The sequence below is a fragment of the Erithacus rubecula genome (genome assembly GCF_903797595.1).
Source record: "Erithacus rubecula genome assembly, chromosome: 9".
NCBI lineage: Eukaryota > Metazoa > Chordata > Aves > Passeriformes > Muscicapidae > Erithacus > Erithacus rubecula.
The window spans coordinates 23,637,298-23,664,716 of NC_136660.1; the positions used below are offsets into that span (position 1 = coordinate 23,637,298).

Below are 27,419 nucleotides of genomic sequence, written 5' to 3' on the forward strand. Positions count from 1 at the left end.
AACTTGGCAAGACTTTTATACACAGGATTTTATTCTTTCTTTATCTACTAGTTAAAGATTCTCCTGAAACAGATTTATGCTGTATAAACAAAGGTTTTTGCTAACATACCTAGATTACACATTATAGAAAAACTTCTCACTTGTGTTTCTAAATAGTATTTTACCAGAAAAAGAGTTGATACCTTTGTAATCAAAGGGCAGTAAAACCTTAATGGAGAAATGTCGAGTGCCTCAGTGAAAATTAAAATGTTGCAGTTAACCCTCATCTCCTTCACAACCATTGTCTCAATCAGGATTTATTCAATTCATGTGCTGCTTTTTTTTATTTTGTAAAGTTCAGTCATGTTCCTGCCCCACCTTCAGCTTTTCCTGTTTGAATTGAAGAGGCCCAACCTTTTTAATCTGCTTATTATAAGACAGCTGCTTGACCCTCTAATAATTTTGATCATCCTTTTCATTCTCTTACTTCCTTAGCTTCTGTGGATGCCACAAGTATTTCAATTCACCATTCAGGCAAACAGTTCTGGTATTTTTTGCTGGATAGTCAAGGGTTAGAAGCTCAGGTCTGTGCAGCTACAGCACACTGTGAGCTGTGATCATGGTGGGGAGTTATAGTCAGAATAGTTTGAACAGGAATTATCCCTAGAACAAACTCAAATCATCCCAGTAATGTGGAGATATGGATGCTCTCAGAGTTAAACCAAGCTTTTTTACTCTTTAACTCTTTCTAACTAGTTTTTCCTATTAGTGGATATGTACTAACCAAGTTTAAAAGTAACCTGTCTGCTATTTGTCTCTGGAAAGGAAAGTGTGAAAGCTTAAAAATCACCATTTAAACAGTACTGACAAGTGTTTCCTATTGGTGAGATAGCAGGGGTACCTGCCAATGTCTCCTTTGCTCTTGGCTGTATCAGGAATTTCAAACTGTCTTTTGGTAGCAAATATAGGTGTTCTAGCCAGCTTAAGAGCCCAGTAAGCTGGCTGTTGATTTTACATGTTGCATTTGAATAAAAACAAAAACCCACACACTGGCATTAGCACTTGAAAGTGAAATATAAAAACAGAGCTCATGTTTCCTCTATTATTTGTGGTGTCTGTTTCAGTGTTTATTGATGTTGTAAATCTGTGGCCCTTACTGGCCCGACATAGGACCTCACTTTTAGCCAGTGCAATATAACGAAGATTATTCTGAATCCCTGAAAAGTACTAAAACAGTGTGAACTGTGATATTAAGTAAGTGAAGCAGTCAACAACACATTGCTGTCCAAAGTGATGTAGTAAATAGAACGATGAGTGTCAGGGTCTTACCGTGACTTTTCCACAACAGTTTCTGACGGTCCATGGAGGCAGGGTTCTGGCAGTGTGCTGTCCTTCCCACATCCTTCCTTGTGACAGGCCTGGTGCTTGCCAAGCCTGTGTTGATCTGGTTCAAGGAACTAAGCCATATAAAAGCTGATTGTCCATGTAATCTCCTCACCAGCTCACGAGAGGGCCAGACGAGTGACTCTGCTAATATAAGGGAAAATCGACAGGACAGCATCAGTGCTGGCTTCAGCAGCTGTCAAAGGGTGGCATATTAATATTGTAGAGCTGTTAAGGTGTGTCAGATTTTTGTCAGGATAAAAGAAAAAATAGACTTGTTCTTATTGTAGGAGCCATTTGTTGTTAGAAACTACTAATAAAAAGGTACTTGTGGGAAATGCTGGCAGTGTTTTTATCAGCCAGTGGTTCTGCCCTTAGCACCACTGATATCCATGCTAGGTGCATTTTGTTATGTAGGCATGTCTTTAACTGCAAATTAAGCCTATGATCCCAGTTTTAATTTAAATGGCATTTGTCTTCTCTACTTTAGGTGTGCTCAATAACTGCTAGAAAAGATTGGAAACTTTTAGAAGACTTCTTATTTGGCACTGAATCTACCTTGTATAAGGAAAGTACAGAAATTGAGTTGAATTTCAGAGTGAGTAGGGTGTTTTGAAGCAAGAAGTGGCTTTGATAGTTTTCCAAAGGGAATGGAATTCTTAATTCCCCCTCACTGTACAAATATACATTTAAAGATAGTCCTTTGCTTCAAAAAGCTTTTAGCCTAATAATAAATTAAAATAATAAACATGAGAGAGAGAGGGAGAAGAAGAACAAAGAGATGAAGTGGTTTTCCCTTAACAAGACCTCCTCCTAAGAGCTGTGCAACATCACTTCTTGAGGACATGGACAAAATAAAGCTTCCATAATTCCATGGAAAGTAACATTGCCACACTGTTATGAGACAAGAAACAGTGCTTCCTCCTGATCATCTTGTGTGCTTAATTGTTTGATGTCACCATAACTCTCAGCAGTTCTGTCAGAGGAGGAACAATGTTCCAATGTTACATGAAAACCTTGTATTGATAAAAGTTTGTTAGTTGCAAATTTGCCTTTGCATGTTTTTGTATTGAGCTCTTCAAAGATTTGAATTTTGTCTTGACTTGTTTATCTGGATTTTTTAAAAATAGTTTTATCCTGTAATGCAATTATTCCCACGGCCATTCGTGTTTATCAGTAGCATTCTAGGTAAATTCTGAACAAATTACACTAATCAGTAAAATGTCAAGCAGCAAGTGCATAAAACATGAGAATTTGAAAAATATCATCAGCAGCATGCTTCTAAATTAAAATTTCCTTTGAAATCTACTGATAAGTAATAGGATTTGCATTCATATAGTTTCTCAGAGTAGTCAATTTTCATAATTGGTTAGTTGTTTAAATTCAAGGATTAAAAAAACCCAGCAAACCAAACAGTTAATCTGAAAGGCAGCATCAGAAAGCAGCATATTCCACTACTGTGTTGAATATGAATGAAGTTCATTTACAGAAGGCAGGATGCTATTTTTGTGGTACTTGAATAGCCAGTTGTCAAGGAATACCAAATGTTTACTGAGAAGGCTCTTTCTCATCTCTTGAGATATCATAGTTGCAGCACAAAGGCAGCCAGCTCATCTAAATTGTGAGGCACCTTTTGAAATTTCTTTTTGTGCTTCTGAGGTGCTGTGTAACTTTAGGGTCAGGATTTAGAACACAAGAGAACCCACTGGCAAGTCATAGACTCCTAGCATTAAATAGCATATACCAGCAGAGTGAATTGTACAATTAATAAAGTTTATTAGGGTAGGACTGACTTGAAAATAACTTTCTTATGTTACAGAGTGCTGAATGACACTGGCTTTACTGTTGATTTATTTGTTGTTGTTGCTGTCTTTGCTGTTGGTTTCTGTTAGATTGCCTAAGAGATGTGTATGTAAGGACCAATGACTCCCTTCTTTAAAGACTTCTAAATTTTATTTTTAAAAATATATTAATACCATAAGTAGAAAATGAATTAATTTCTGTAACAATTTTACTTAAAAGTGATGGATAATGATATGTGCAGCTTTTTTTGGTTAAAACTTTCTGAAGCTACCTTACTTCTTTCTTTTACTCCTTCAGAAATAGAGGAAGTTTCTTTTTAACAGACTAGAGTATGCATGATGCAACAGAATATATGCTTTGATAGTTTTGCAAGAGCTGTTGCCAGTTTCAGTGTGGTATTCATGTATCGGCTCATTTCCTTGCCCTCTGTTACAACTGTATCTCTTTGTGAAACACTGAATCTTAAACTGCCTATACAGTTTATATTTTTCCCTTAAAATATAAAAAGTATTCTGCATTTGTTGTTCATTTTAGGAGGGCAAAGAATGGAAAGGGGTGATGATGCTTCATTAATCTTGTTTAATTTAATCTTTCCCCTCTGGCTGTTTAGCTGTTCTTATTGTGAAATTTGAATATGGCTCACATTGCAGTATCAAATTATACAGAACCTTTTCTCAAATTGACCATATACTTGAGCTAGTAAGATGTTTACACTTTAAATGACAGTTAAGTTACATCTGTAATAGGTCATCATTTTCTGCAATAAATACATAAAATAAATTGTTGTAGTGTGGGTCTTTTAATGCCTTCCTTCTGCTATATGAAATGCAGAGCTTTTAATGATAATATTTACTTTTTTGACAGCAAGTTTTTTTTAACTTAATAACCATGTCACATTGCATTTCTATGACTATGTAGTTTCCCTAGTAACATGTCAGAAGGCCTTTGTTGAAGGCTTCTTAAAGCCCAAAGAAATTGTCATTTTTCTTTATTATTTTGTTGACTTGTTGATATCCAGTTGGCCAGGACAGAATTTTCCATGCTCAAGTCAGATGCACTGTTTTTTTTTCTTGTTTTGCCATAATGAATGGCTGTGCTGGGTCAGCAAACAGCTGTAGCCATCTTGCATCTGATCTTCCTAAAAAGCTCTGGGCAAAGCAGATCCCTGTTTAGTTTTGTAACTTAATTCCAAGAAACTGTGGATTGACTGAGCCACTCCATTAAAAAAGAAAAAAAAAAGGACAGAAAAAAAAGAAAAGGAGTGTACTAGATCTGTGTACATCTGTGGATGTACACTAGCTGCAGAGTGTGAGTAAACAAAATGACTTGGTGCTGCATGAAGCCAAAAGACTCAGTGGTGTCTCTGTAGAAGGCTCCAGAGTGAACTTTTACAGCTCCAAATGTCTCCTTGGGAAAAGGGGTTAGCAGGAGTAATGCTGGCTCTGAGCTCCAGTGGACTAAAGCTTGTTACAGATATTAAATGGTTATAAACAAGATTATAACAAAAACTTCTATGGTGAAGGACTTGGAGGATTTTAAGTCCAATGTTGAGACAAATTATAAAATTCTCAACCTGGCAGTGTGATAATTTTCTCATAAAACAACAGTGTGTAAACAGCTTCAACTCTGACTTGTTTGTCTTAATTCTAGTGATCAGCTAAAGTTAGTAATTATGGCTTGATTAAAAATTAGTTCTTGATATATTGTTTCTTGGAAGCACTCCTAATTATGTCATTTGGAATAAAGGTGTGTTCATTATTGGAATAGACTGAATTTTAAGCTCACTAAAATTTTAATTTTAAGTCACTAAAATAAATTAGTAAGCATTAAGCATTATGTTGCTTTTTTTTTCCCTAATGACACAAAACCAAATAAATAACTGTAGAATGTTTGCAATCCAAGATGAAGATCCACTGTGTTACTGTCTTCCTGGGAGGTTTTAAGTTAGTTTGGGGCTGACATTGTTGCTGGATAAAACTGAGAACCTCTGCCAGCAACTGTTAGTGTCCTCTGCAGGGGAAAGATACTGGCAAAGTAGCTTAGCACTGTGGGGATAAATCTCAATTTGTCACACCTCCCCCTTCTCAAGTTTAGGAGTTGATTGTAATGCAGTATTGTGTGTTTTAATGCTGCTTTAGTAAGTAGGATGTACAATTATTATAACTGAATTTAGGGAAAAAATACCACTCCTTTGCACATGCACCTCTGATACCACCTAATACTTTAGTTACAAATGTTTTCCCAATATTGTCAGCATTGGGTTTTCCCTATTGCTTTTATGAAAGCCATCATGGAGCAAGTGAAGGGAAAATAAGATGTGTTATTACAGAACAGCATAGCTGTTTTATTCTTGCCAGTATTTGCCAGTTTTTTCTTATTTTTTGCTATGTGTTTTAAATGTATTTGCTTAAATAAGAATTATACTGAAATTTGGTGGCTTCTCCTCTACTAAGTTTACTCTAGAGGATTGTTTCAGTTATTTTGCACATATTTTCAAAATAATAATTGGAAGGTTCAACTCATGTACTTTTCAAAAATATGAATATAAGTATTCCTTCTAATTTCACTGGCACAAAGCATATGCAATCAGGATGTGTACTGCTTAGCTAGTACACAAAATACCACAGAATTAATGAGAATACTTAGCAGGAAAACATGAGGTTAAACATGAAAATTATATTTCATACCACTCCCAAAAATAACTTGTGGAATCCTCAGAAACCAACTGTGGAGGAAGCAGAAGAACCACAGTAAGTACAAAGTACAAGGATAATGTTAAAAGAGTGAAGTTGTCATGGAAACAGCTCCCAAACGAGCACAGCCACAAAGGCAGCACCAGACCACAGGACCATAAAGATGCTTCAGCAGGCAGGGTTGAACCCTGGCCTCCACTTTGGGAGAATAGTATTTGCTTGTAGGAAATAGAGGCACTTTTATCTGTATTTCTATTTCAGTTTTGTTTTTTTTTTCCCCTCTGGTATTAAACAGGGAAACTGAATTCAATTAAATTCTTTTTAAGTAGAAGAAAGTGTATAGTAGGGTAGCTGTGATGCATTGTGCAGGCTGGGAAAATGTTTGGCTGGTCAGCTGTAGTTCAAGGGTGTATCATCTTCTTTGGGAGATACTGTCCTTTCATTATCTTTTGAATAGATCCTCTGTAACCATAATTTCAACAAGTTTCAGCAGGTATAACTGAAATTAGCTGTTTTTTAATTCCTTGGGCCAACTATATATAAAACAGAAAATTGAAATTATCTCCTTTTAAAAAAATTATTACTACTGCGTTTTCAAACATCATGTAGTGAAGATCTTGCAAAAAAAACTTCTTTGAAATTACTGGCTCATCTTCATTTCCAGAAATCTGTGATAGTTGCTGTCTTCTTCATTGGCTGAATTTGTGATTTATTGGTAAAATTATGTTTTAATATTGCAAGAGTAGCTATTTGCTCTTGAATTCAAACTGATACTTTTAATTAATTTTTTTAACATTTAGTATTAGAATTAATGCTTCCTTTTATCTGAGTAAGGTAGACACCTTTTTTAAAATTCACTGATAGAGAACACCTTTCCATGTTTTTGAAAAGAAGTTTGAACACTTGGTAGTGGTCAATCATGCAGGATTTTTTTTAGTTTCAAAGCATGCAATGTTAAATATGGTATAGGAAACTTTGACAAAACATAAGTCCACTGTATTGCTTCAGTAGGCCACACTACTACTTAAATTTTTTTTTGGTAGAGCTGCTAAAATTTAAAATGAGAGCAGTTTTTTTCCTTAATTCATATGTTCTAAGAAAGATTGAAATCTCTGCTTTGTGGTAGCTCAGAGAAACATCTCCTGCCTTTGTGCTGTGCAAGGGCAGCTTTTCAGTACTGATTGCCCAGGCACTGCCAGAAAATTTATGTGGAGCTAGATCTGACAATCCCAATTGTACACAAAAGTGGGGCTTTTTATGTAGGAAAAACATCTTTTGCTGAATAGGGATGTGTGTATTTTTTCCCTTTTGACAACTTTGATGATCCGTGATTATGACTATAGGGTTTTGTTGAGAATAATGAGTCAGAAAGGAAAAGCTTCTTAATTGATTTGTTTTGCTGCCTGCAAAACATGCAGTGGGGTTATGTAACATCTCACAAGAGCTCAGGCATCAGGAGGAAAGGTGATGAAAAATTTTCTCTTATATCTCAGCTTTGTTCCTGGCTGGCTGAACAAGAGGTGAAGGGTGGACTTTACTTTTTTCAGCTGTAAATATTATTTAATTTTCAAAGCTGCATTGCAGAGGAGATGCACAGTTGGGAAGGAAATGTTTGCTGGCAACAGGAAACTGAAACAGCTCCTCACAAGCAAGGCTGAAACTTCATATTGGTCATCAGAAGATGAAAGGCTATGTGTTATCTCTGAGCTGTAATCCTATTACTCTGGAGCAGTAGCTCTGCTCTCCCTGCTGTCCAGGGTTGGGAATATGCAACTTCTTGGCCTAGTGCCCAGATAGTAAACTACCTTTTAATATTCTGCTGTCATTCTCTTCACAAAGCTTCTGCCTCTAGAAGTTACATTTAGTTATATGATACCGTGCAAAACTCCAGCATTGTTAGGAAGGAGTCACTAATTTCACATACTTGTAGGCCCTGGTTTTGTGTGGAATGGTTATTCTTCTTTCTTCAGTTATTTTTAGATATCTGCAATGCTTTTGTGCATTAGATGTACATTGCCATTCCAGTGTAAGGAATGTAGGTTGAGACAAATTAATTTGCAAGTTGTAATTTTTAAGATGATTTATTCTATACAAGCCTGCAATCCATCTTTATCAAAGTATTTAACTTAGAATTGTGTTCTTCTGTGCATTGACAGCTGATGAGACTGTGCTATCTCTTGCAAGAACCATGCTATAACATACAGCTGGTTCTTTCCTTGTGCATTCTCTCTCCATAAGTTAAAATGTTTGCTGTAGTAACATTCAATACATAATCCAAACAGGAGTTTTACTGCAAGGATTGTGTTGTTGCATGTAACAGTTAATAAAATCCATGTAATCTTGCATTAGTCAGGTCTTGAGGGAATGAGTTATTCCAATTTGGTTTTCATCCATTATGTATGTATCTTTTGAAAAGATCAAATTTTTAATGAATCCTTCTACCCCTTTCTTCCTTGTCTGCACATAACCATGGAAAATGCCAGTTTGTATTTCTTAGCATAGAACTGAGATTTAAGTCACTTAATCATAGATGCAGAATCAAGTGTATTTAAGCGGAGCATTTGGAATAAATTGAATTAGTAGCTGAGAGCTAAAATTCAGGAAGAAACTGCTGGGCTACAGCTACTCAGAAGTTCTGCTCTTTCAAAATCCATCCTGTAATATAAATGGCAGGTTGGCTTAAAGGGTTGGTGTACCCTAATGTACCCATGTGCAAATCAAGACTGCAGCTACACAATCATTTTTGCTCTGGCTCTGACCTTTAGAGAATGTTTTGTGGAAGAAGAAAGACTTGAGCCAAAGTTTAGAGAAAACAAACATACCCACACAAAGTTGCAAGTGCTTTTTGTTCTTCCTAATCCAAAGAGGTTTTTTTTGACTGTACAGTACAGTGATTCATAAATCCTGTGCATGAACAGTGAAATCCTTTCCTACACAGTTCAAAAGAGCGTGTTACAGTAAATCAAATAGATGGGTATTTTTTTATTGTGGGGTGGAGATGACTAATGCCTTATTCAAAAAGAACTTTAAAAAACAGAATTTTTTTTCAGGTGTAACTTGATGTATACTTAAAATGTTTCATCAGTCCTTAGAAATTCCAAGTGGAAATATGCTAATTCTAAAGCTTTTTTCTTTTAAGAGCTGGCAAAAAAGTCTGTATATAGACCTACAGAATTTTTGCTATTTTAAGTCAGAACAAAGATAAACATTTGTTTTGTTTACAGTTGTTAAGATGCTCATAAGGATAATCACACTGTCTCTATAATAACTCGTGGTTTGTAATGAGGTGTTTTAATAGAGCTGCCACAAGGAGGAAATCATAGAAGCTTACTTAAAGTAGATTTCTAGTTACTTTAAGCACAAGGATCTGGGAAAAATCAAAATGCAAAGTGTTCTGTCAGTAGAAAAAAACAGTATATGCTGTAAATGCAGCAAACTCCTGAGCATGTAATCATTGACACTAATTTAGCAAGGCCTTTCTTGCTCAAAGGTGAAATTGAATCTGGGAGCAGTAACATCTATTACCTGAAGTAGATGGTTTTATTTAAAACAAAATATTATTGTCATTATGTAGTTTGCAAGCAAATTTGTGTAAAAATTAATTTCAGCTTTATTTTTTTAGGTATCTGTGAGGGTATAGTGAAGAGTGTGTGGCCATACATGCAGTAAAAAAGTACATTTAGAGTTAAATTTGTGTTCTTTAGAAAGGTGCTTTAAAAACCATTTTTCTTCACAAGTTAAGCTACCAAGCCTCATTCTGTTGTGGTCAGACATCTGTTTCACTTTTTGTGTTTAATTTACACTGCAGCTGTAGAGTAGGAAGGTTGGTCTTTCATTCTTGCTACAAAGCCTGAAACCAAAACAAATGTTGTTTGCGTTACTAAGCAGACCTTTTCCTCTTTATTATTAGAATGTGTGTCGGAAAACTTCTCAGTAGTTGGTTTTCAGATGATGTTATACAGATTCCTTATCTTTGTTGTTAAACATGGGAGGGCAAATATTGAGGTTGGGAAGATTTGGTTGTTTTTTTGTTTTGGAAAGAATATTGAGATAAAGAGAAATGTAATGGAAAACCTTTACCCTCAACATGAGATGAATCAGCTGGGACTATGATTTATAAATGTGTTTTGCTCTTACTGCTGTTTTACTGAATGTTAGTATAAATGTTTATCTTTAAATATTTTATTATCTTTCGCCACACTGAGAGAATTATTTATAACTGTGCAAGTAATAAATTCAAAATTATTCTTAAGAATTCTTACTTGCAGTCTGATATCAGCTTTTGTCTGATAGTGATATAAAATCATTAGGTGACTAAGTTCAGGTTTCAGGATTTTTGCTGTGTTCTGTCTTGGGATCATCCCAAATATGTTTGGGCCGTGTACAATCTGCACCAGCAGAGACAGGATGAACCACCTTGTGATGCTTCACATCCCAAGCTGGAATTCCCCTTATAGGTCCTTGTCTCTTGCTGCTTTGGAGAGAGCCTGTGTCCCTCCTTTCCATTTAACTTAATTTGAATGTCAAAAACTCAGTGGAGTAAATGTAGGACTTTGCTCTGTGGTCTTCACATACAATGGGTGAAATAGACTTTGGTCCTACACTTCCTTTATTCAGAGATAACTACTGGAAATGTCACTACTTGACAAAATAGTGGTTTTTTGATAGCTTGAGAAAAATACACTTGCTTGTTTAAAGCTTGAAAGTGAGCATTCCTCCAAGCATAACTTGAAATATATGCACAGCAGTAGTGCTTTATCTTTTCCTTGGGTACCCAAAGTCTTGTTTTCCCTTGGCTTGTTTTCCTTGTTCTGTAGTTGTCCATACCCCTGCAGCAGCCCAGGTCCCTGGTGTGCAGGTGAGGAGTAAATGCAGTAGGGGCTGCATTTGCAGCATTTGCAGTGCCCCACCTTCTGTGAGTCCCACCTGTGCGAGTCCTCCCGGGCTGCTGGGGCAAAGGGACAAACCAGTGATGGCTGAACAGCTCCTGAAGCTGGGGGATTGGAATCAGCCCCTGGCTGGAGAGGAGCAACCTGCTGGTTCCTGGGGGAGGAGCTGGTTCTCTGCATGGCTTTGGGAGCAGCGGTGCTGCCACAACGTGGGGACAGTCAGAAGGGCAGAAACAGAGGGTAGAGGCTCCTTCCTACTCCTTGCCATGTGTTAATAGATGGTTTTTGAGGAGCAGCACAAAACTTCCATCTTAGTAAGGCAGCAATCATCCTAAGCTATTGATGATTGCTTGAAGAATTAAGTATTTTTTCATTCTTGTCTTTCATTGTTTCATGGCCTTGAGAAAAGTTATTAAACCCTTTTCCTACTAGACTTTATCTCCTCTTTAATATGCAGGTGTTTTCTTTTTGCAGAGGAGGAAACCAGAGGGAGGCAGTTATACAGAAATGTCGAGAGAGAGTTGCTTTATTTTTTTATTTTGTGGGGTCTTTTTGCTGGTGCCAGTTTTCTGGTGAGATTCATGTATATGTATGCTGTGCCTTTTCTTTTACAGGCTCAGAACAAAGAGACCAAAGTTCTGGCTGCTGCAAAGGTGATAGATACTAAATCAGAAGAAGAACTTGAGGATTACATGGTGGAGATTGATATTTTAGCATCCTGTGATCATCCTAATATTGTCAAGCTCCTAGATGCTTTCTACTATGAAAACAATCTGTGGGTGGGTACTTTCCCTTCTTTAAATGTTTTTTCTTATATCAAAAGGTTATTGAAATTACACTTTTTTCTTTATCGAAATATTATTTGTCAGATTTCATCTGGGTTGTCGCTGTTGGGATAACTACTCAGTTTCAAAACTAATTTGTAAATTGTGAGTATGACTTAGGAAATTGTCACTGTAAAATTGTGCTCCTGAGTCATTTGGTCAGGGGTTTGAATCTAAAATGTGCAAATTAGCAGCTCATTTTGTGTATTGAGGGAATTCTCAGCTGGTGCTTATTTGTAACAGCAGGACTCAAATTTCAATTACATTAGCACGATTTAAAGTGAGATTCAGAATCCACACCTTAAAAATAAATAATGTGCTGGGAAGGTCAGCCTATGAAGTACATATTTTAGATGCCAGTGAGCACTCCCAGGAAGGACAGTGTACCAGGACTTGACCCATAATTAATTGACTTAAGCCCTGGGTATTTGTACCTTGACGTGCAGTGAGCGTACGTGGGGCTGCACGTCCCTGCTGTGCTGCATCCTGGGTATTTGCTGGGATGGCTTCAGCTGTGGCAAAAGAATTTCTACTTTTAGTTAATCCAGTGCAATATTTATGGGTGCTTTTGGAATGGCACAAAGAATATGTGGGTTGGGTGTTTTTTTAAAGATTTTATACTTCAAAAAGATACCTAAAACGAGTAAAAGGTGATTTCCTGGGAGTCTTACAAATACAAATAAGCTTTATCATTTGAGCAAATGGTGGAAGTGTAATACTGTGTTTCCTGATGCACATTTATTTTGCTAAGCTCAAAACTTGGTGATGTCAGTGCAGAGTAAAATATTATATAAAACTGGAATAGTGAAAGAATTTCTGTCTAAAAGGTCAGCATGAAAGCAAGTAGGCATAGAGGCACAATGTGAAACTGAGTGGGTAGGCTTCACTGGCAGAATAAAGATAGAAGTAAACACTTTGAAAATAAAATTGGAGCTACACAGTTACAGTGAAATGCAGGGGCTTGAAAGCCACAAGGATAATTACGTGGTAAATAAACAGAATTTAGTGGGGGCAGAAAAGAGAAGAATGATAGTTGGACATAAGATACACTTTTGCTTTCCAAGATAAGAAATGTGATTTCTCTAGCAAAGACGCTTTTGTCAGACCAAACTACAAATTTTAGAGAAATTAATTCTTTATGTACAATTTCCCACACTTGCCTACTTTGCACACAGAAGCATGTAAGCATGTAAGTGGAAGAATGTTTACAGGATTTGCAAAGAATTCCATTATATAATATATTTGTTTGTACCATTGTTGTGGGGATTAATTGCAATAGTTATTTGAAGTATATGTGACATAAGTGGTATACGTATAAGTGCTGTGGTACAAGGTATACTTTGAGGTTTCTTCTTTTATGGGCAATTATACAGTGATTTAAAAATTATTCTACAGGAAAAAAAAGATACTATTTCTGAGCATATTGACTGTTGAGATTCTGACAAATACTTCTTAGTTCTTAGACTGAATATTATAAATTATAATCTTCTAAATTCAAATTAAAGAAAAGTAGCACATAAGGAAGAGTTGGGGTATCAATCTTGGATGAGATTGCCTCTTTTTTGCTCTCCTCATTTTCTTTGTCTCCCCTCTTTCTCCTTTGTATATATTCTTTCTGTCCTTAATAGCAGCACAGTTTGTGCTCAAAAATAATCACAGAATATTTTTGTTTCAAATGGAAACTCAGAATTGGGGACTTGTTCTGGTATTATTACTTCTGGGATAAAGGCCTTGAAGTATTGTTGGCCTGAATGAAAATGAAGGAAAAATAATGTAAACATCTGAATTTAGCAATTTTCTGTATCATTTAATAGTATTTTTCTGTGTTTTCATCTCATCTGGAACAATATAGGAGATACCATCAGCTACTGGAAAATCATTTAGCTCTTGGACTTTTCAGTCAGAGAGATTATAGTATAGAAGTAGAACTTAATAACCGAGAAATGAGTTTGCAGGGATTATGTAAATCACATTACAAGGAGTAGGTTTAAGCTGACTGTGTCATTATGTTTTATAAGTTTTATTATGCTGTTTTATAGTTGGATTAAAACTTTTGTTTGAGGGTCTCAAGGCATTTTTCAAATAATTTGCTTGAGCAGCACAGCCCTACCTTTAGCTGGGTAACAGTACCAGTATTTTGCAGGTTAGTAAAATAATTTGTTGAGGCCATATAGTCTGAAACTCTGATCTCCCAATAATGCCCCCTTAATCAATGATTCAGTTCAGTGAAACTTTAATTTCTAATTTCTGTGTTTTATTTGTTCATATACAGATCCTGATTGAATTTTGTGCAGGAGGAGCAGTAGATGCAGTAATGTTGGGTAAATAATTATAATGATCCTAATAATTATAATAATCCTAATCCTAAATGATAATATATACTGTAAGACTTGTTTCATATGTGTATTGTTTTGATATGCAAATATTTATGTAATTGGTGTGCTATATGGTTTGAATGTTGGGGTTTAAAAATTAGTATTTACACCTGCATCTTTCATTTTGAAAGTACTTATTTACTTTTCTAGGCACATTTTTGTCTTGATCCTTTAAGTGAAAGTGAAGTGATTTTCTCTGCTTATGGAGCTCTCTTTTCTCATAACATAATCTGTATGAGCCCTTTTCAGGATCTCATTCCTCCCCTTCCACTGCCACCTTCCAAATTACAATGTGATAATTCTTTATATTGCATCTACATTAAAGTTAGGGGCTTTTCTGTGCTTATGCCTCAAATTAAATGAATGCTAATACCAGTTAGTAAAAGATCTGATCTTTAATATCTCTATGTACCACACAAAAGAACCAGTCTCTAAACCATGTAGCTTTTTCACAGTTCAGATAGGTGGGTATACATAATTCATAATGAGAAGGTGGTTTAGTTCAAGGAATAAAATCTTTACTGGAAGGAGCAAATATTCTAAGATAAGATTTTTTTTTTTTTTCCTGACATGTGATGCTTAGTATCTTTCAGATTAATTAGTTTTTCCATATATTACTATAGTATTTGCTATGAACATGTAACATAAAATGCAAAAATGTTGTGATTGTTTCTGTCTCTCCCTTGCAGAGCTTGAAAGGCCGTTAACAGAGCCACAGATCAAAGTGGTGTGCAGGCAGACACTGGAAGCATTGAACTACTTGCATGAGAATAAGATCATCCACAGAGATCTAAAAGCTGGCAATATTCTTTTCACATTAGATGGAGACATTAAACTGGGTAAGCATGTTGCAAGTCAAACTCTTTCCTGGAACTTGGTATGGTCTTTTAATTGTATTTTCTTTAAGTCGTAGTTTGTTAGAGTTCAATATTTAGCTACTGAAATGCCAGTCTAACAATGAGAAGTTTTTCAGAAGCAAGTGGTTTGGAGCTATCAAGTAAAACAAACAAACAAAATCCTTGAGCAAATATCATGACCATACTTGTCACATCTTTCATACTTCAAAATCAGCACAAGAAGTTGTCATAGGTCTTACTATTTTTTTAGCATAAAGTTCCTGATTATACTTACCTTTACTGTGATAACATCAGAACTTCCCTTTGAAGCTGTTAGTTTGGAAAGGGAACATTCTTCACAACCACCAAAAAGCAGTACCTTGTATTGTTGTCTCTTCCTTTGAGAGAGATGTAATCATCTTAATTACCCAGCTTAGTTTTTCCATACCTTTTCCAATTGTTTATTGCACTGAAATTAAGACAGAATAATATGAAACAAAATTAATACATCTTACTATTCTCGATGGGTTTTTTAAATCTCATTTTAAGCAGTCATCCACATTTTTAGTGGATGAGGATTCCTCCATGCAAAACTGACAAAGGGCTGCTGCTGTTGAATAGCATCCCTTCATTCAGCCAGGAAAGGGCAGGAATTGTCTGGATCCACTTTGTTTCAGGGGAAAATGTATGTAAGCTGTCAGCTTTTACAGTGGCTCTACCCATGGCATAGTTCCATGACATCCCCACCCACACTCAGGTTTCAAAGCCTTTCCTCTGCATGGTGTGTGATCAGTTGTATTTCTTTGGATGCACAGGGGCCAAAGGTAAGGAGAATCTGAAAATTGCCACAGAGAACTGGGGTTCTAAATTCACAGCCTTGATACAAACTTTCTTGTTAACTGTAAGCAAGGTAGGTCCAAATTCAGAAATATATCTCCTGCCTAACTCGTACTGGTCACAGTCTCAACAAGGTACTGTGCACCTTCTCTATTAGGAAACTGAGAATATTTAAGAACCTGCTTTGCTCAATTGATCTGTTCAGTGTGATTGTGCTTTTCCATGGATTCCTTTTGTACAATATTATTGCTTGTACACACAAGCCTTGCATCTTTTAGTCTTTCTTTTAGTCTGCAGAATAACTTTTCTGGTGTAGCTTTTCTTTGAAGCCTGAACATTTAGTGATGCACTCAGGGTCATAGCCCTGATGTTTAAATGTAATGGAACCACTGTCTTAGTTTCTTGGCACTGCTGTAAAAGAAACCACAGATCATAGCAGGAGTCTTATGGTCAAAGAGAGTAATTTCTTTCAGTTCATTTCCTCACATGACCTGGCTTCTCCTCATGCAGACTTGGAACTATTTTAAGGTTTTGCCAAGCTTAGCTGGTACACAGCACCTTGCAGGCTGTCAAGATACTACTTAACAGTTCAAGGCCACAGGGAGATTTATTTCACACGTGCATTTGGTGATGTATTCAGGTTTTCTAATTAAGATCTCTAAAAATTAGATTTAGTTATGAAAAATATACAGCATCCTTGAAGGAGCATTTTACTCCTTATAAACTACTTGTATTTGGATTCTGTTATGCAAAGAAATGGGTAGTTCCTTGCTTTACAGATGTGTGAGTGGCAAGTATATTTCTTTTATTGTATTTTATTTTTACATGGATAGGAGTTCTAATATTTCAATACTTGTAGTCCCTCAAAATTTCAGTTTTTTGCCTTTGAAGCAATAGATTTTAGTCCTGTTTTTTTCACAGAGCAGAATTAGACTTCTCATGTATTGAGCCCATCAAGTAATTTTGTACAGATTAACGATGGCAACATATGGCTCTTTGTCCCTTTGCTCTAATCTCTAGATCTTCATTAAGAAAATTACATTTATTATAAGCATGTAACACTTACTTAAATGTCTTCTTTTTTTTAAGTGAGAGATGTAGTGCTTTATAGACAACTAATTGCAAAGAGGTTAAGTGGGGTTTTTGGGTAGATACTATATGAAAAGCACATATGCAAGCTTTCAGATATTTATTCTAAAGTGAAAAATCATGTGGAAAGAAACTTGTAAGATGAAGGGGAATATTTCATGAAAATTTAAGTCTTGAAATTAAAAATTAAATGAGTTGTTGAATTAATTACATAGTTGATACCATGTTTGATGAATACAGACTTCTTAGGCTAAATAAATTAATTTCTAATAAAAATAATTTTCCTGCAGAAAATACATATTTTGCTTGTGTCCTGTACAGCCTAATGGTAGCATTATGGTTTGGGGTTTTTTTTAGAAATGCAGAATAAGTTTTATTCAAGATCTTTTATTATAAATGCTATAAAACCTTGGCACTTGGCTGTCAGAACACAAATATTTTTCTCATTTTGAAGTTTTAATACTGAAGAATGTTTGCTCTGGACCATATACTATTTTAAAATACAATTGTAAAGTAAAAAAAAAAAGATAGTATGTTTTCAACCACCTTGTTAATAGTATTTTACTGTTTGCTTTAAGCGGATTTTGGAGTATCAGCTAAAAACACCAGAACAATACAAAGAAGAGACTCCTTTATTGGTACACCATATTGGTAAGTGTACTCTGCTGACTTTTTAGTATGAAGTAGTATCTTAATGTTACTTTTAAATTGATATTACAAGCTTGATAAATACAGTGTAAATATACTGATGGTTGCAAGTGTTTCTAGCAATGCTTCAGTGAATGTCTGTGTTTAGAACTGTTCTCAGAACAGATTAAAAATCATGTTTTCATCTGGAACTTGTTTGCTCTCTTTACAGGATGGCTCCAGAAGTAGTAATGTGTGAGACCTCTAAAGACAGACCATACGATTACAAGGCTGATATCTGGTCCCTTGGCATTACTTTGATAGAAATGGCTCAAATAGAGCCACCTCACCACGAGCTAAACCCCATGCGAGTGCTGCTGAAAATCGCAAAATCTGATCCCCCGACATTGGCACAGCCTTCCAAATGGTTTGTATTTTACTGATAGCATCCCCACCCCAATGCAAGGCATTCCAAGTCCTTTGTTTACTAGATTTGATGGGCACAGCCCTGTTGAATTTCGTGGTGTAGCTTTATGCATTAAGCCAGGTCCATACAATCCCAATATGTGTTTGTACAAGTGTGTATACATGTCTTCTTACACGATTTTTTGGTCATAGTTCTGTATAGAACTTCTGTACAGATGTGTTTTACAGGTTTTGCCTTAAAATATATGTGAAATAGCTTTTTTACAAATGTAGTAACAGACCTGAAGGCCATCTAAAAAAGACTGGATGAGAGGAAACTAAAGCATTTTTATACTAAGAAAATATTTTTAAAAGCCAGTATATGTTTGGTCGATTTAATGTCTTCACATGATTCAATTAGTGATATAGCAGATGAAGTGTATTAATAGTCCAGAGCAAAAAGTAAATTCTTCTGATAATGGACAAACGTTTTAAAGATTGTATTTGTGTTGTATTGGTCTTGGCATTCCTGTATTCCCTTTGTATTTTCCTGAATCAATAGCAGGACTTGGAGTTGTAGTGTAGATTCATGTGAACCTAAGGAATATTTCAGGTTATATGCTAGTCTGATGTTAAGACAGAAGAACAACCACTGCCTGTTTGCTTGTTGTGTAGGTCATCAGATTTTAAAGATTTTCTGAAGAAATGTTTGGAAAAAAATGTGGATGCAAGGTGGAGTGCAACTCAACTCCTACAGGTAGGAAGAGTTAATTGTTCAGAGCTGTTTAAAGGCAAGCATATTTGTATTTTTTAAAGGCAAAGTGGTATTATAGGAACTACTTAAATATTTTCAAATTAGGTATTTGCCCACAATCTGTTTTTAAAATTGATCCTTATTTGGTAAAATTTGATTAAATGATACCAAGCACAGATCAAGTTACTAGTTTAACATATTTTGCTGTAATATAACTAATGACTTTGTGTTATTAATTATACTTTGATACTTACAATGGATGAAGGAGTTGTTTAGGTCTGTGGCCAGTTGCTGACAGGTGTTTTAAAGGCTTTAGTGCTCAGCCCTCCTCTGTAATGCTGTCACTGCAGAACAGCTGAACAGGAATAGATATGACCAGGTACATTTGATTGTGTTTAACGTCAGCACCCATTTGCTTTATCCACAATCCATCTGCCATATGCTGAATAGATTTAAGCAGAAGGGCCAAGCAGAGAAAGAAGATTCAGGCAGTAGGAGAGGAACAGGTACCTGTTTGCTCTTAAAGAAAAGGGCAGAATTCTAGTTCATGTCAGGAAAAGCTGTTGCAAAGACAAAATACATTTTTTTCTAGAAAGTATATTTTCTAGATAAAGCTTGTCAAGAAATAATTTAACTGTGGAGCTGAAATGAAACATAATTCCAAGAAAAATAACCTTTTTAAAAGTCTTTCTGCTTCTATTCTTTGGATTGTGAAAAAGGTCAGTATAAATGAATAATTTGTATTTTTAGCAAGTTTGTTAGACTACTTATGCACTATATTTGAATATAAACGTTTTGATTTTAAGACTTCCGCAGAGAAAACACATCGTAATAGTTAATTGTGAATCTTCAAATGTGAGGCAACCACAGTAACACTTCTCTGAAGTTATTTTTCTTCCAGATTATGATTTTTTCCCATGGTATACTATGAAGTCACCACTTAATATTGTGGTTTTTTTTCCACAAGCATCCATTTGTTACTGTTACTTCAAATAAACCAATAAGAGAATTGATTGCAGAAGCTAAGGCTGAAGTTACAGAAGAAGTTGAAGATGGTAAAGATGAGGATGAGGAAGAAGAACCAGAAAATTCTCTGGTCAGTTTAAAATTTACTATTTTTACTGCTGTTGCCAATTTCCCATAGAGAATTCAGTTGCAGTTGTATTAGCCCAACTTTGACATCAAATCTTCTAGGAATAACATCATAAACATACTCTAAACTTACTACAAAATAGCTGGCAATTTAAAAATTAGCATGTTTGAACTTGTTAAAAACTACTTATAAATAATAGCTAATGAAGACTAATATCTTAAATTTTTTTACATGTATAGGTGATATTTTTAAAATAGGATACTGGTGTTTATGTAAATAGTTTTAAGTCATAATGACTGGGTGAATGAGGAAATGTGTGTTTAAGAAAGGTATTTGACTATTATGCTGTAAACTAAGTTTGTGATTTTACAGTACGGCTGTCATAGAAAAGGGAAAAAACCCCCCACCTACTTTATAATGAATGTGGTTCTAAAGATGTTTTAAGAATTTTGGAGCATGAGTGTGGTTGCACAGAGGGAAAACTGATGTCCAGGGATGGGGTGCAGGTTGCAGAGTGTCCAGCTGTGTGCTCCCTGTGCCTCCTGGAGCTGCTGTTCCTGCATGGCTGGAGAAGCCAAGTGCCTCCATTCCCCCCTCACCCATCAGCACGTTCCTCATGTCCCTGGGCCTGCTTACCTCATTCCTAGGCCACCCTGTGAGCTCCAAACATGCATCCCCAGCAGCTCCCCTCCTGTGGATCATCCACTGCCTCCTGCCACTGATACCCTCCATCCAGGAGGGCTGGGGTCCAGTCAGGTGTCTCACAAGCAGCATTGTAGGAAAGGGTGAGGTAGAGCTCTTCACATTATTTACTTGAGGTGGTTTTAAACACTCCTGGGAGATCAACACTAAACTTCTAGAACAATTACACAAAGAAATATTTAATATGCAATTTTGACTTATAAGGAATTGTTTCTTGTATGCTTGGGAAATGCTTAATGTAGGCAATGCACAATCAAACCTGTGCTTGCTGCAGCACATAACCTAGGATGTTCCCTATGGCAAATCAGAAGCCTGATCTGCAAATTACAGGGTTGTAGCAGTAAATACAGACAGACAGATATCACAATCACTTTGAAGAGTGAATGGGCAATTGTGGTTAAAATGATGCTTTATTACTGTATTCTTTTGGATGTCTCTGTGGAATCTGATAATAACATTTATTCATATTCTGGCAGCAGCAGTTCTACAGTGAGGTAACTGTTCCTGCTGTAGTTCTGTACTGCCACTTAATCAGATCTGCTGGAGGTTTTCACCATTTTAATGGGGTTTCAACATGATTAAAAACAGATGAAAAGTTTTCCGGCATTTTTAGCAAAGAACACAAAGTGAAGCAGAAGAATGCCTTAATATTGCATTTTATCAGTGCTGCACTAACTAAAGCTACAGTTTCTTTCTTGCCCAGCTGGCACAAGGCTAAGTCTTTCAAATACAACTGTAGCTGAGATTGTTGGGGAGCTGAACTGATAAAATAAAAAGGAATGTGAAAAGAAAAAGACCCTTGAAGAGTAGCTGATGACTATGATCCCTTTTCCTTGATCACTGTGAAACTTTTTGTTCAGAGCCTGTCTGCAATTCATGTGCTTATTCCATGATAGTCCAAGGGTAGAACTGTGAGGTTATCAAATTCATATAACTGCATGTGAATAGAATATTGATCTCTGTTCATGTATTCTTCCATAAAACTGTGCTTTGATTAAATTACAAAATGATTAAATGTTTTTCTTTCTTGAATTTTTTAGCAGTTACCTGCAGAGAAACGTGCATCTTCTGACCTTAGTATTGCCAGTTCTGAAGAGGATAAGCTTTCACAGAATGCATCTGTCCTGGAATCTCTCTCTGAGAAAACAGAAAGTAATGCAATTGAAGACAAAACAACTGGAGATGAATCTGAGGATATTAAATTTAGGAAAACAGCTGATAACATACATGATACTCCTGTTAGTGATGTCAAAGTGCAGAATGGTTCTTTGCCAACTGGTGAAGATGAGCAGGGCAAAATGGTGCTAGCAGAAAAGAATACAGAAAGCCTGAAAAAAATGCATGAGGATACAGAACCCCAGAAAGGAGGTAAAGAACTTGATGGGGAAATAAAGAATGAACCTAACGTTAAAATAGAGAAAGAAAATTCCATGGCAGATGAACAGATAGAAGATGACAAACTGAAAGTAGTACCTGTAACTGAAAATAGGGTAGAAACTGAAGAAGGCATTTCTAAGGAAACTGGTGAAAAAGAAGAGGAGAAGAGAATGGACCTCTTGGATGGTGAGGAAGAAAAGGTTCCTGCAGAAAATAGAAATACAGAGCCAAAGGAAGACAAAGGTGAAGCTCAGAAAGAGGCAGCAATAGATACCACTACAGAAACTCTGCCTAAAGTGTCTGATGAAGAAAAGGAAATAATAAAGCATGGAATTGACAACTTTGAGGAGATAGGGGCTGTTGCTGAAACACCCATCAGTGATGGGGATAAAATACCTGAGCTGGAGGATAAGCCAGTGGAAAGTCAGGCTAAGCAGGTCCATGAGATAATCAGCTCTGAAGAAACTCTATCAGAAAGCCAAGATAAAGTGATCGAAGTAGACAAGAAACTGGCAGAAAGTGAAAATGAGGGTATCAGTAATATAAACAGCACAGAGGAAACAAAGATCAAAGACTCTGGAAAAGACATTGCAGACCAGAAGGCATTACAGAGCAAACCTGAGGATATTCCTGAAAAACTGACTGGTATGGACCAAAATTCAAGAGAGCACAGAGTTGAGAATTTGCAGGAAAACAACATCCAGGTAGACAAAGAACATCCAGCAGTTACTACTGATGAAATCATGAAGAATAAGCTTCAAGCTACTGTCAGTGAACAAGCTGATGACTCCGAAGTCACTCCAGTCCCCAGTATTAGTATTAGCACTGAAGAAAATGAGAAAGTCAAAACAGATAATCAAGGCAATACTGAGACACTACAGCAACTGGAATCAGAGAATTTGAAGGAAAATGATGCGGATTCAGGCACTGGTTCTACAGCTGATAACAGCAGCATTGATTTGAACTTGTCCATTTCTAGTTTCCTTAGTAAAAACAAAGAGACAGGATCAATATCTTTACAGGTAAGTGTAAGCATATATTTTTAAATGTAAAATCTTGTGTGAGTATTACCCTGAAATTACCTCCAAGTGGTATGTTTGCTGTAAAGAAAAGTATTGAGGGAGAAACCAGTATGGCACATATGTATATATACACAAAGCTTTATAGACATCACAGTATTCTAAATTGCACAGAAACATGTCTGAATTTTGTGCAGTTATGCTAATTAGTTTCTTATTGTATTTCATAATAGCATAACCCATAAAAGGAAGTGTAATGATATGAAACTTGAAGATTTGTGGTTGTAGGTCAGAGCTGATACTCTGATACTCAGAAGACAAGCTAAATGCACAGAATTCCTGTTTAATGGGAAAAATTTCTTGGAACATCTGATCTTGTACTGAATTCCTGTCACTTCCATCTTCTGTCTCTCTGTTTGGATTTGGGAGACCCAAGGCAGACCCTCTGCTGGATTTGTTTATTCCAGTCAGTGTTCTGTGGTTGTACTGTGTCCATGCAATTATGTCACTGTGCATGAGCTAACTCAGAGGAAGCAAATTCCAGTCCATGAACTTTATTTGTAATCTTTGTATTAATATGAACATAGCCATGTTAGGTTAATAACTGTAATGTGGGCTTGAATGAAGTTAAAACAAACCTAGAAAGACAACCAAACAAAAAAAAAAATCATGGATTGGCATAGCTGTGCTAAACACAAGGATATTTGCAGTTGCCCTGACCCAATGGAGATGGTGCAGTTTCAGCTGGGGTCCCTCTCTTTTTGCAATGAAACAACAGCAGCTCTGACAGCTGAGACTTCTCCAGTTGTCAGCAAGATCATGATATGATTTTTGGCTAATACATATAAATAAAAAAATTAAACTCAATTTATGTCCAAAGCAGAAGGAAGTAGGTGAGTAAATTGTTATCCTGTTTCAGGAGACTGGCTTTCAGAATTAAATAAGGGTTAGTGACTGAGGAAATCATGGTCAAAAGCAAACAGTAAGCTGTCTTCAGCTCTTGAAAATAAAACTGCATCAGTTCTCTTCACAGTTTATCTAGCTTAATTTTTTTTTCTTCTGGTACTTTGGATAATCAATAATTGCAGTTTTCCTTTGCTTACTAGAAAGTTTCAGTTTATTGTAATTTTTCAAATTCTCACTTGATTAGTGAGGCACCAGGTAAGTGAGGAGGACTCTTGATTACTTCATAGAAGACATTCTCAGATTTGATATTATTCAATATTAAGAAAAAGGTGGGAAAGAATATGACTTGAATAAATACATAATAACTTACTAATACTTAATTTAGGAAACTAGAAGGCAGAAGAAAACGTTAAAGAAAACTCGCAAGTTTGTCGTTGATGGAGTAGAAGTGAGTGTAACCACATCAAAAATAGTTACTGAAAATGATTCAAAAAGTGAAGAAATGCGGTTTCTACGGTAAGTGTTTCTAAAAATAAAATTTTCAAGAGGTTAGCAGCTGATGTTTTTTTTTTCTTTGAATAAAACAAAGGGGCTAATGACCTTATTTCAGTTATATTTGGAGATTAATTTACATTTTTTTTCTAGTAGGAGTGAATGTAAAATGTTTCTTATTAGTTCAGTCAGTTCAAAATTAGTTTAACTGGGACAAATTTGTCAATGGTCACTTTTGTCTGTCATTTTCCACTTCTTTTGTTTTCCCATCAGTATTAAACATTCTTTGTCCTTATTAGACGTCAAGAGCTCAGAGAGCTGAGACTTCTTCAGAAAGAGGAGCAGAGAGCCCAACAGCAGCTCAGCAATAAGCTTTTGCAGCAGCGAGAGCAGATGTACAGGCGCTTTGAACAGGAAATGACAGTGAGTTTCTCCATTTTGCTGCTCTTCAAATATGACATCTTTATGGAGTAGGAAGAATAGTGGTATCAGCAATCAGGTGTTTCCTGCCATGATGGCTCAAGCTTAAGCCTTCATTCTTAAATAAAAGGCAATATTTTCCATTGTGGGGTGCCCAGCTTTTGCTAGGGCTTGCCTGCTACAACAGTCCATCATGGCCATTCCCTGCTGTGCTACAGCACTTCACTTAACAGGACTGAGCTTTCTTAAAAAAGGTGCCAAATTATTTTTACAGAGCAAGAAGCGACAGTATGACCAAGAGATAGAGAACCTGGAGAAGCAGCAGAAGCAGACGATCGAGCGCCTGGAGCAGGAGCACACAAATCGCTTACGGGATGAGGCCAAGCGCATCAAGGCTGAGCAGGAGAAGGAGTTGTCCAAATTCCAGAATGTGCTGAAAAACAAAAAAAAAGAGGTAAGAGATGATGATAAGATGGAAAATAAGGAGTATGGGCATAGCAAGCAGTTGAGATTAGGACTCCCAGAAGCCTTGCCAAGCCTGTGCTGTACTGCAGTTTGGAAGTGTCGCTACCAGTCAGAATTGTTTCTCTTGTTTAACTGCCTAAAGTGAAATACAAACAGCTGACAGGAAGCTTGAGGTATTGACTTAATCTAGAAGACATCATCAAGTTAGAAGATTTTATTTTCCACAGAATATTTAATAAAATATTTTCTCTCAAATATTAAATCAAGAAAAAGTATTTTCATAAAGATTATGAAAAATATTTGAGATTTCTACTTTAAAAAATCCCAGCTGTAGTTACTGAGTAAATACTTAAATTAGAATTTCAAAGACAGTAATTTCAGTAATTGCTAATTGACAGTAATTTAATTTTTGTTAATTTGTTAGATTTTTTTTTTATTGAATGTGTGCTGTAATTGTTCAGAATTTCTTTATATGAAGTGACAGCAGTAATATGGATTTGGTTTGTTAGCTCAAAAAGGAAAGCCAGGAGAGAGAAGTCTGGATAAACTAAAATCCTTTACACTTAATTTAGTAAATGTCATACAGTTAAGGCAAAATGACTGACAACTTGAGTAATTAATTTACTTGCATTGGATTAAGAAAAGGTGCTATGTTTCCATATAGATTTTGCATCTTAAAAGCTGTTTTATTTCATTTTTGGTTCAACTGCATAGTTCCCATTTCTGTATAAATGGCTCTAGTGTTTGCTCTAATAGTTATTAGACTCAAAAGATTTCTTTAGAAAGCTGAACTGTCAATGCTTTTGCATAGAATGATCCTGTAGCACAAAAGTGCATTGAAACATAAGTTGTATTCAGTTTGAACTGTATGCTCATGTGTAAATAACAATTTTTCTTCTTTTGCGGTACCTCTTGCATTTTTGAGTCTCTCTCTGTTCACTGGTGATTGGGTCCTATGTGGGAAATGGGGAGAATTTTACGTATTGCTCTTAGCTAAAAGCAGCTCTTTCATGGACATAGGAATAGCATGTGGTGATTTGGACTCTGTTTTCTGATGATGCTTCCACTATTAAACAAACGGGCATTTGTCTCTGGGTGCATAATTTTGTGTTTAAAGCTCAAAAAGGCGATGTACAGTTTGAAGGAAAATGCAGCTGCTGCTCTAAAACTGTCCACGTTATATTGGAGTGTACAATGCTACATTTTTGTAATTCTGAAAAACAAAACTCGTCAGCAAATTAACAGATTAATAGTCAGTCGATTTAGCCAGGTTATATTTAGAATCTTTCTGGTAATCTTGTCTAATTCACTGTGCACTGAAACACGTTCCATCCCAGCATACGTGTCATGACAAGTTTCTTGAAAACACTCTTATATATTGATGGGTTTTGCTTTAAATTCTTCAGAACCAAACAGTCACAACCAAATAATGTTTTGTTTGCTTCTCTGATTATTTTGAAGATATAAGCTGTGTAGATGTCATTTATGGTCAGAGATACTAATAATGGCATCTTGTAAATCCAGGTGAGAGACAGTGTCAGAAATAGCTGGTTTTCAATGGAAGTTATTTTAAGCTTCCAACCATTTTTCACAGCTTTATGTGAGGTAACATACTCTGTTACTCTGTAGTCCTTTTGCCATAGAGATACAAGAAAATACCACTTTGCAGGTGGTGGTTTTCTTAACTATTGACTCTTCTGGCAGCTGCATGGAGCACAATCGAGGCACTGCCATTTCTGAGGGCACTGGGCAGCATTTGCATGCAAAAAGCACTGGCACATCCCTCCTCTCTGCACTGCTGGCATGCATAAAGCATCTATTGTTCTTTCTCTTTTCATTAAGCTCTTTCAGTAAACTAACATCCCTGTCACTGAAGAAATGCATGCTTCTCACTACCTCTAGTGCTTGCCCTGCATGTCCCTGTGTTCACAGTAGTGCTTGCTGTGGAGACAAAGTGTTCTTTTTGCCACCTTCTGCATGCTTGTATACACTGTAGGTTTTATGTGAAGTGGAGAAAGCACCAAAAGAGCTGAGAAAAGAGCTCATGAAACGCAAGAAAGAGGAGCTTGCACAAAGCCAGCATGCTCAGGTAACAATGGCAGCTTCAAGCTACTAAAATACAAAAGGCAGCAATATTCACACAGCTTGATGATTTCACTTCTTGTTGTTGAGTGTATATGGAACTTAACACAAACTAACCTTACAAACTGCTCTCTTTCTTCAAGTACTCCCAAGTCACATCTTAGACTTCACTGGGTAGAAGTGTAGGAGCAGCAGTTGCCAGGTTTGTACTGTCAAGTGTAGGATATTGTGTGCTCTGCTGAAAAAGGATGGTATTTTTCTACAGCAGGTTTATTTACAGTGCTTTTACGAGTGGTAAGTACTCCATGGGTCCTTCAAATTTTAAAGGTTATAGTCAGGGGAAGCTTTGAACTACACAAGTGCAGAGGA

The 27,419-nt window shown here is 36.2% G+C and overlaps 1 protein-coding gene across 4 annotated transcripts in view; it reads left to right on the forward strand.

Moving 5' to 3' along the window:
• Window positions 1-27,419, forward strand: part of SLK (STE20 like kinase) — a 49,672-nt gene that overhangs the window by 9,484 nt on the left and 12,769 nt on the right. For 2 of the 4 annotated variants that reach the window (XM_079312060.1, XM_079312061.1), the window contains exons 2-12: window positions 11,362-11,526; window positions 13,844-13,892; window positions 14,636-14,785; window positions 17,287-17,359; window positions 17,568-17,762; window positions 18,416-18,497; window positions 19,462-19,590; window positions 21,330-22,688; window positions 23,977-24,107; window positions 24,383-24,506; window positions 24,778-24,957. In XM_079312060.1, coding sequence (XP_079168186.1) covers window positions 11,362-11,526; window positions 13,844-13,892; window positions 14,636-14,785; window positions 17,287-17,359; window positions 17,568-17,762; window positions 18,416-18,497; window positions 19,462-19,590; window positions 21,330-22,688; window positions 23,977-24,107; window positions 24,383-24,506; window positions 24,778-24,957 — 2,637 coding nt within the window. Of the gene's footprint in view, window positions 1-11,361; window positions 11,527-13,843; window positions 13,893-14,635; window positions 14,786-17,286; window positions 17,360-17,567; window positions 17,763-18,415; window positions 18,498-19,461; window positions 19,591-21,329; window positions 22,689-23,976; window positions 24,108-24,382; window positions 24,507-24,777; window positions 24,958-26,964; window positions 27,058-27,419 lie in introns of all 4 variants that reach the window. The other 2 variants (XM_079312058.1, XM_079312059.1) reach the window with 2 other exon arrangements.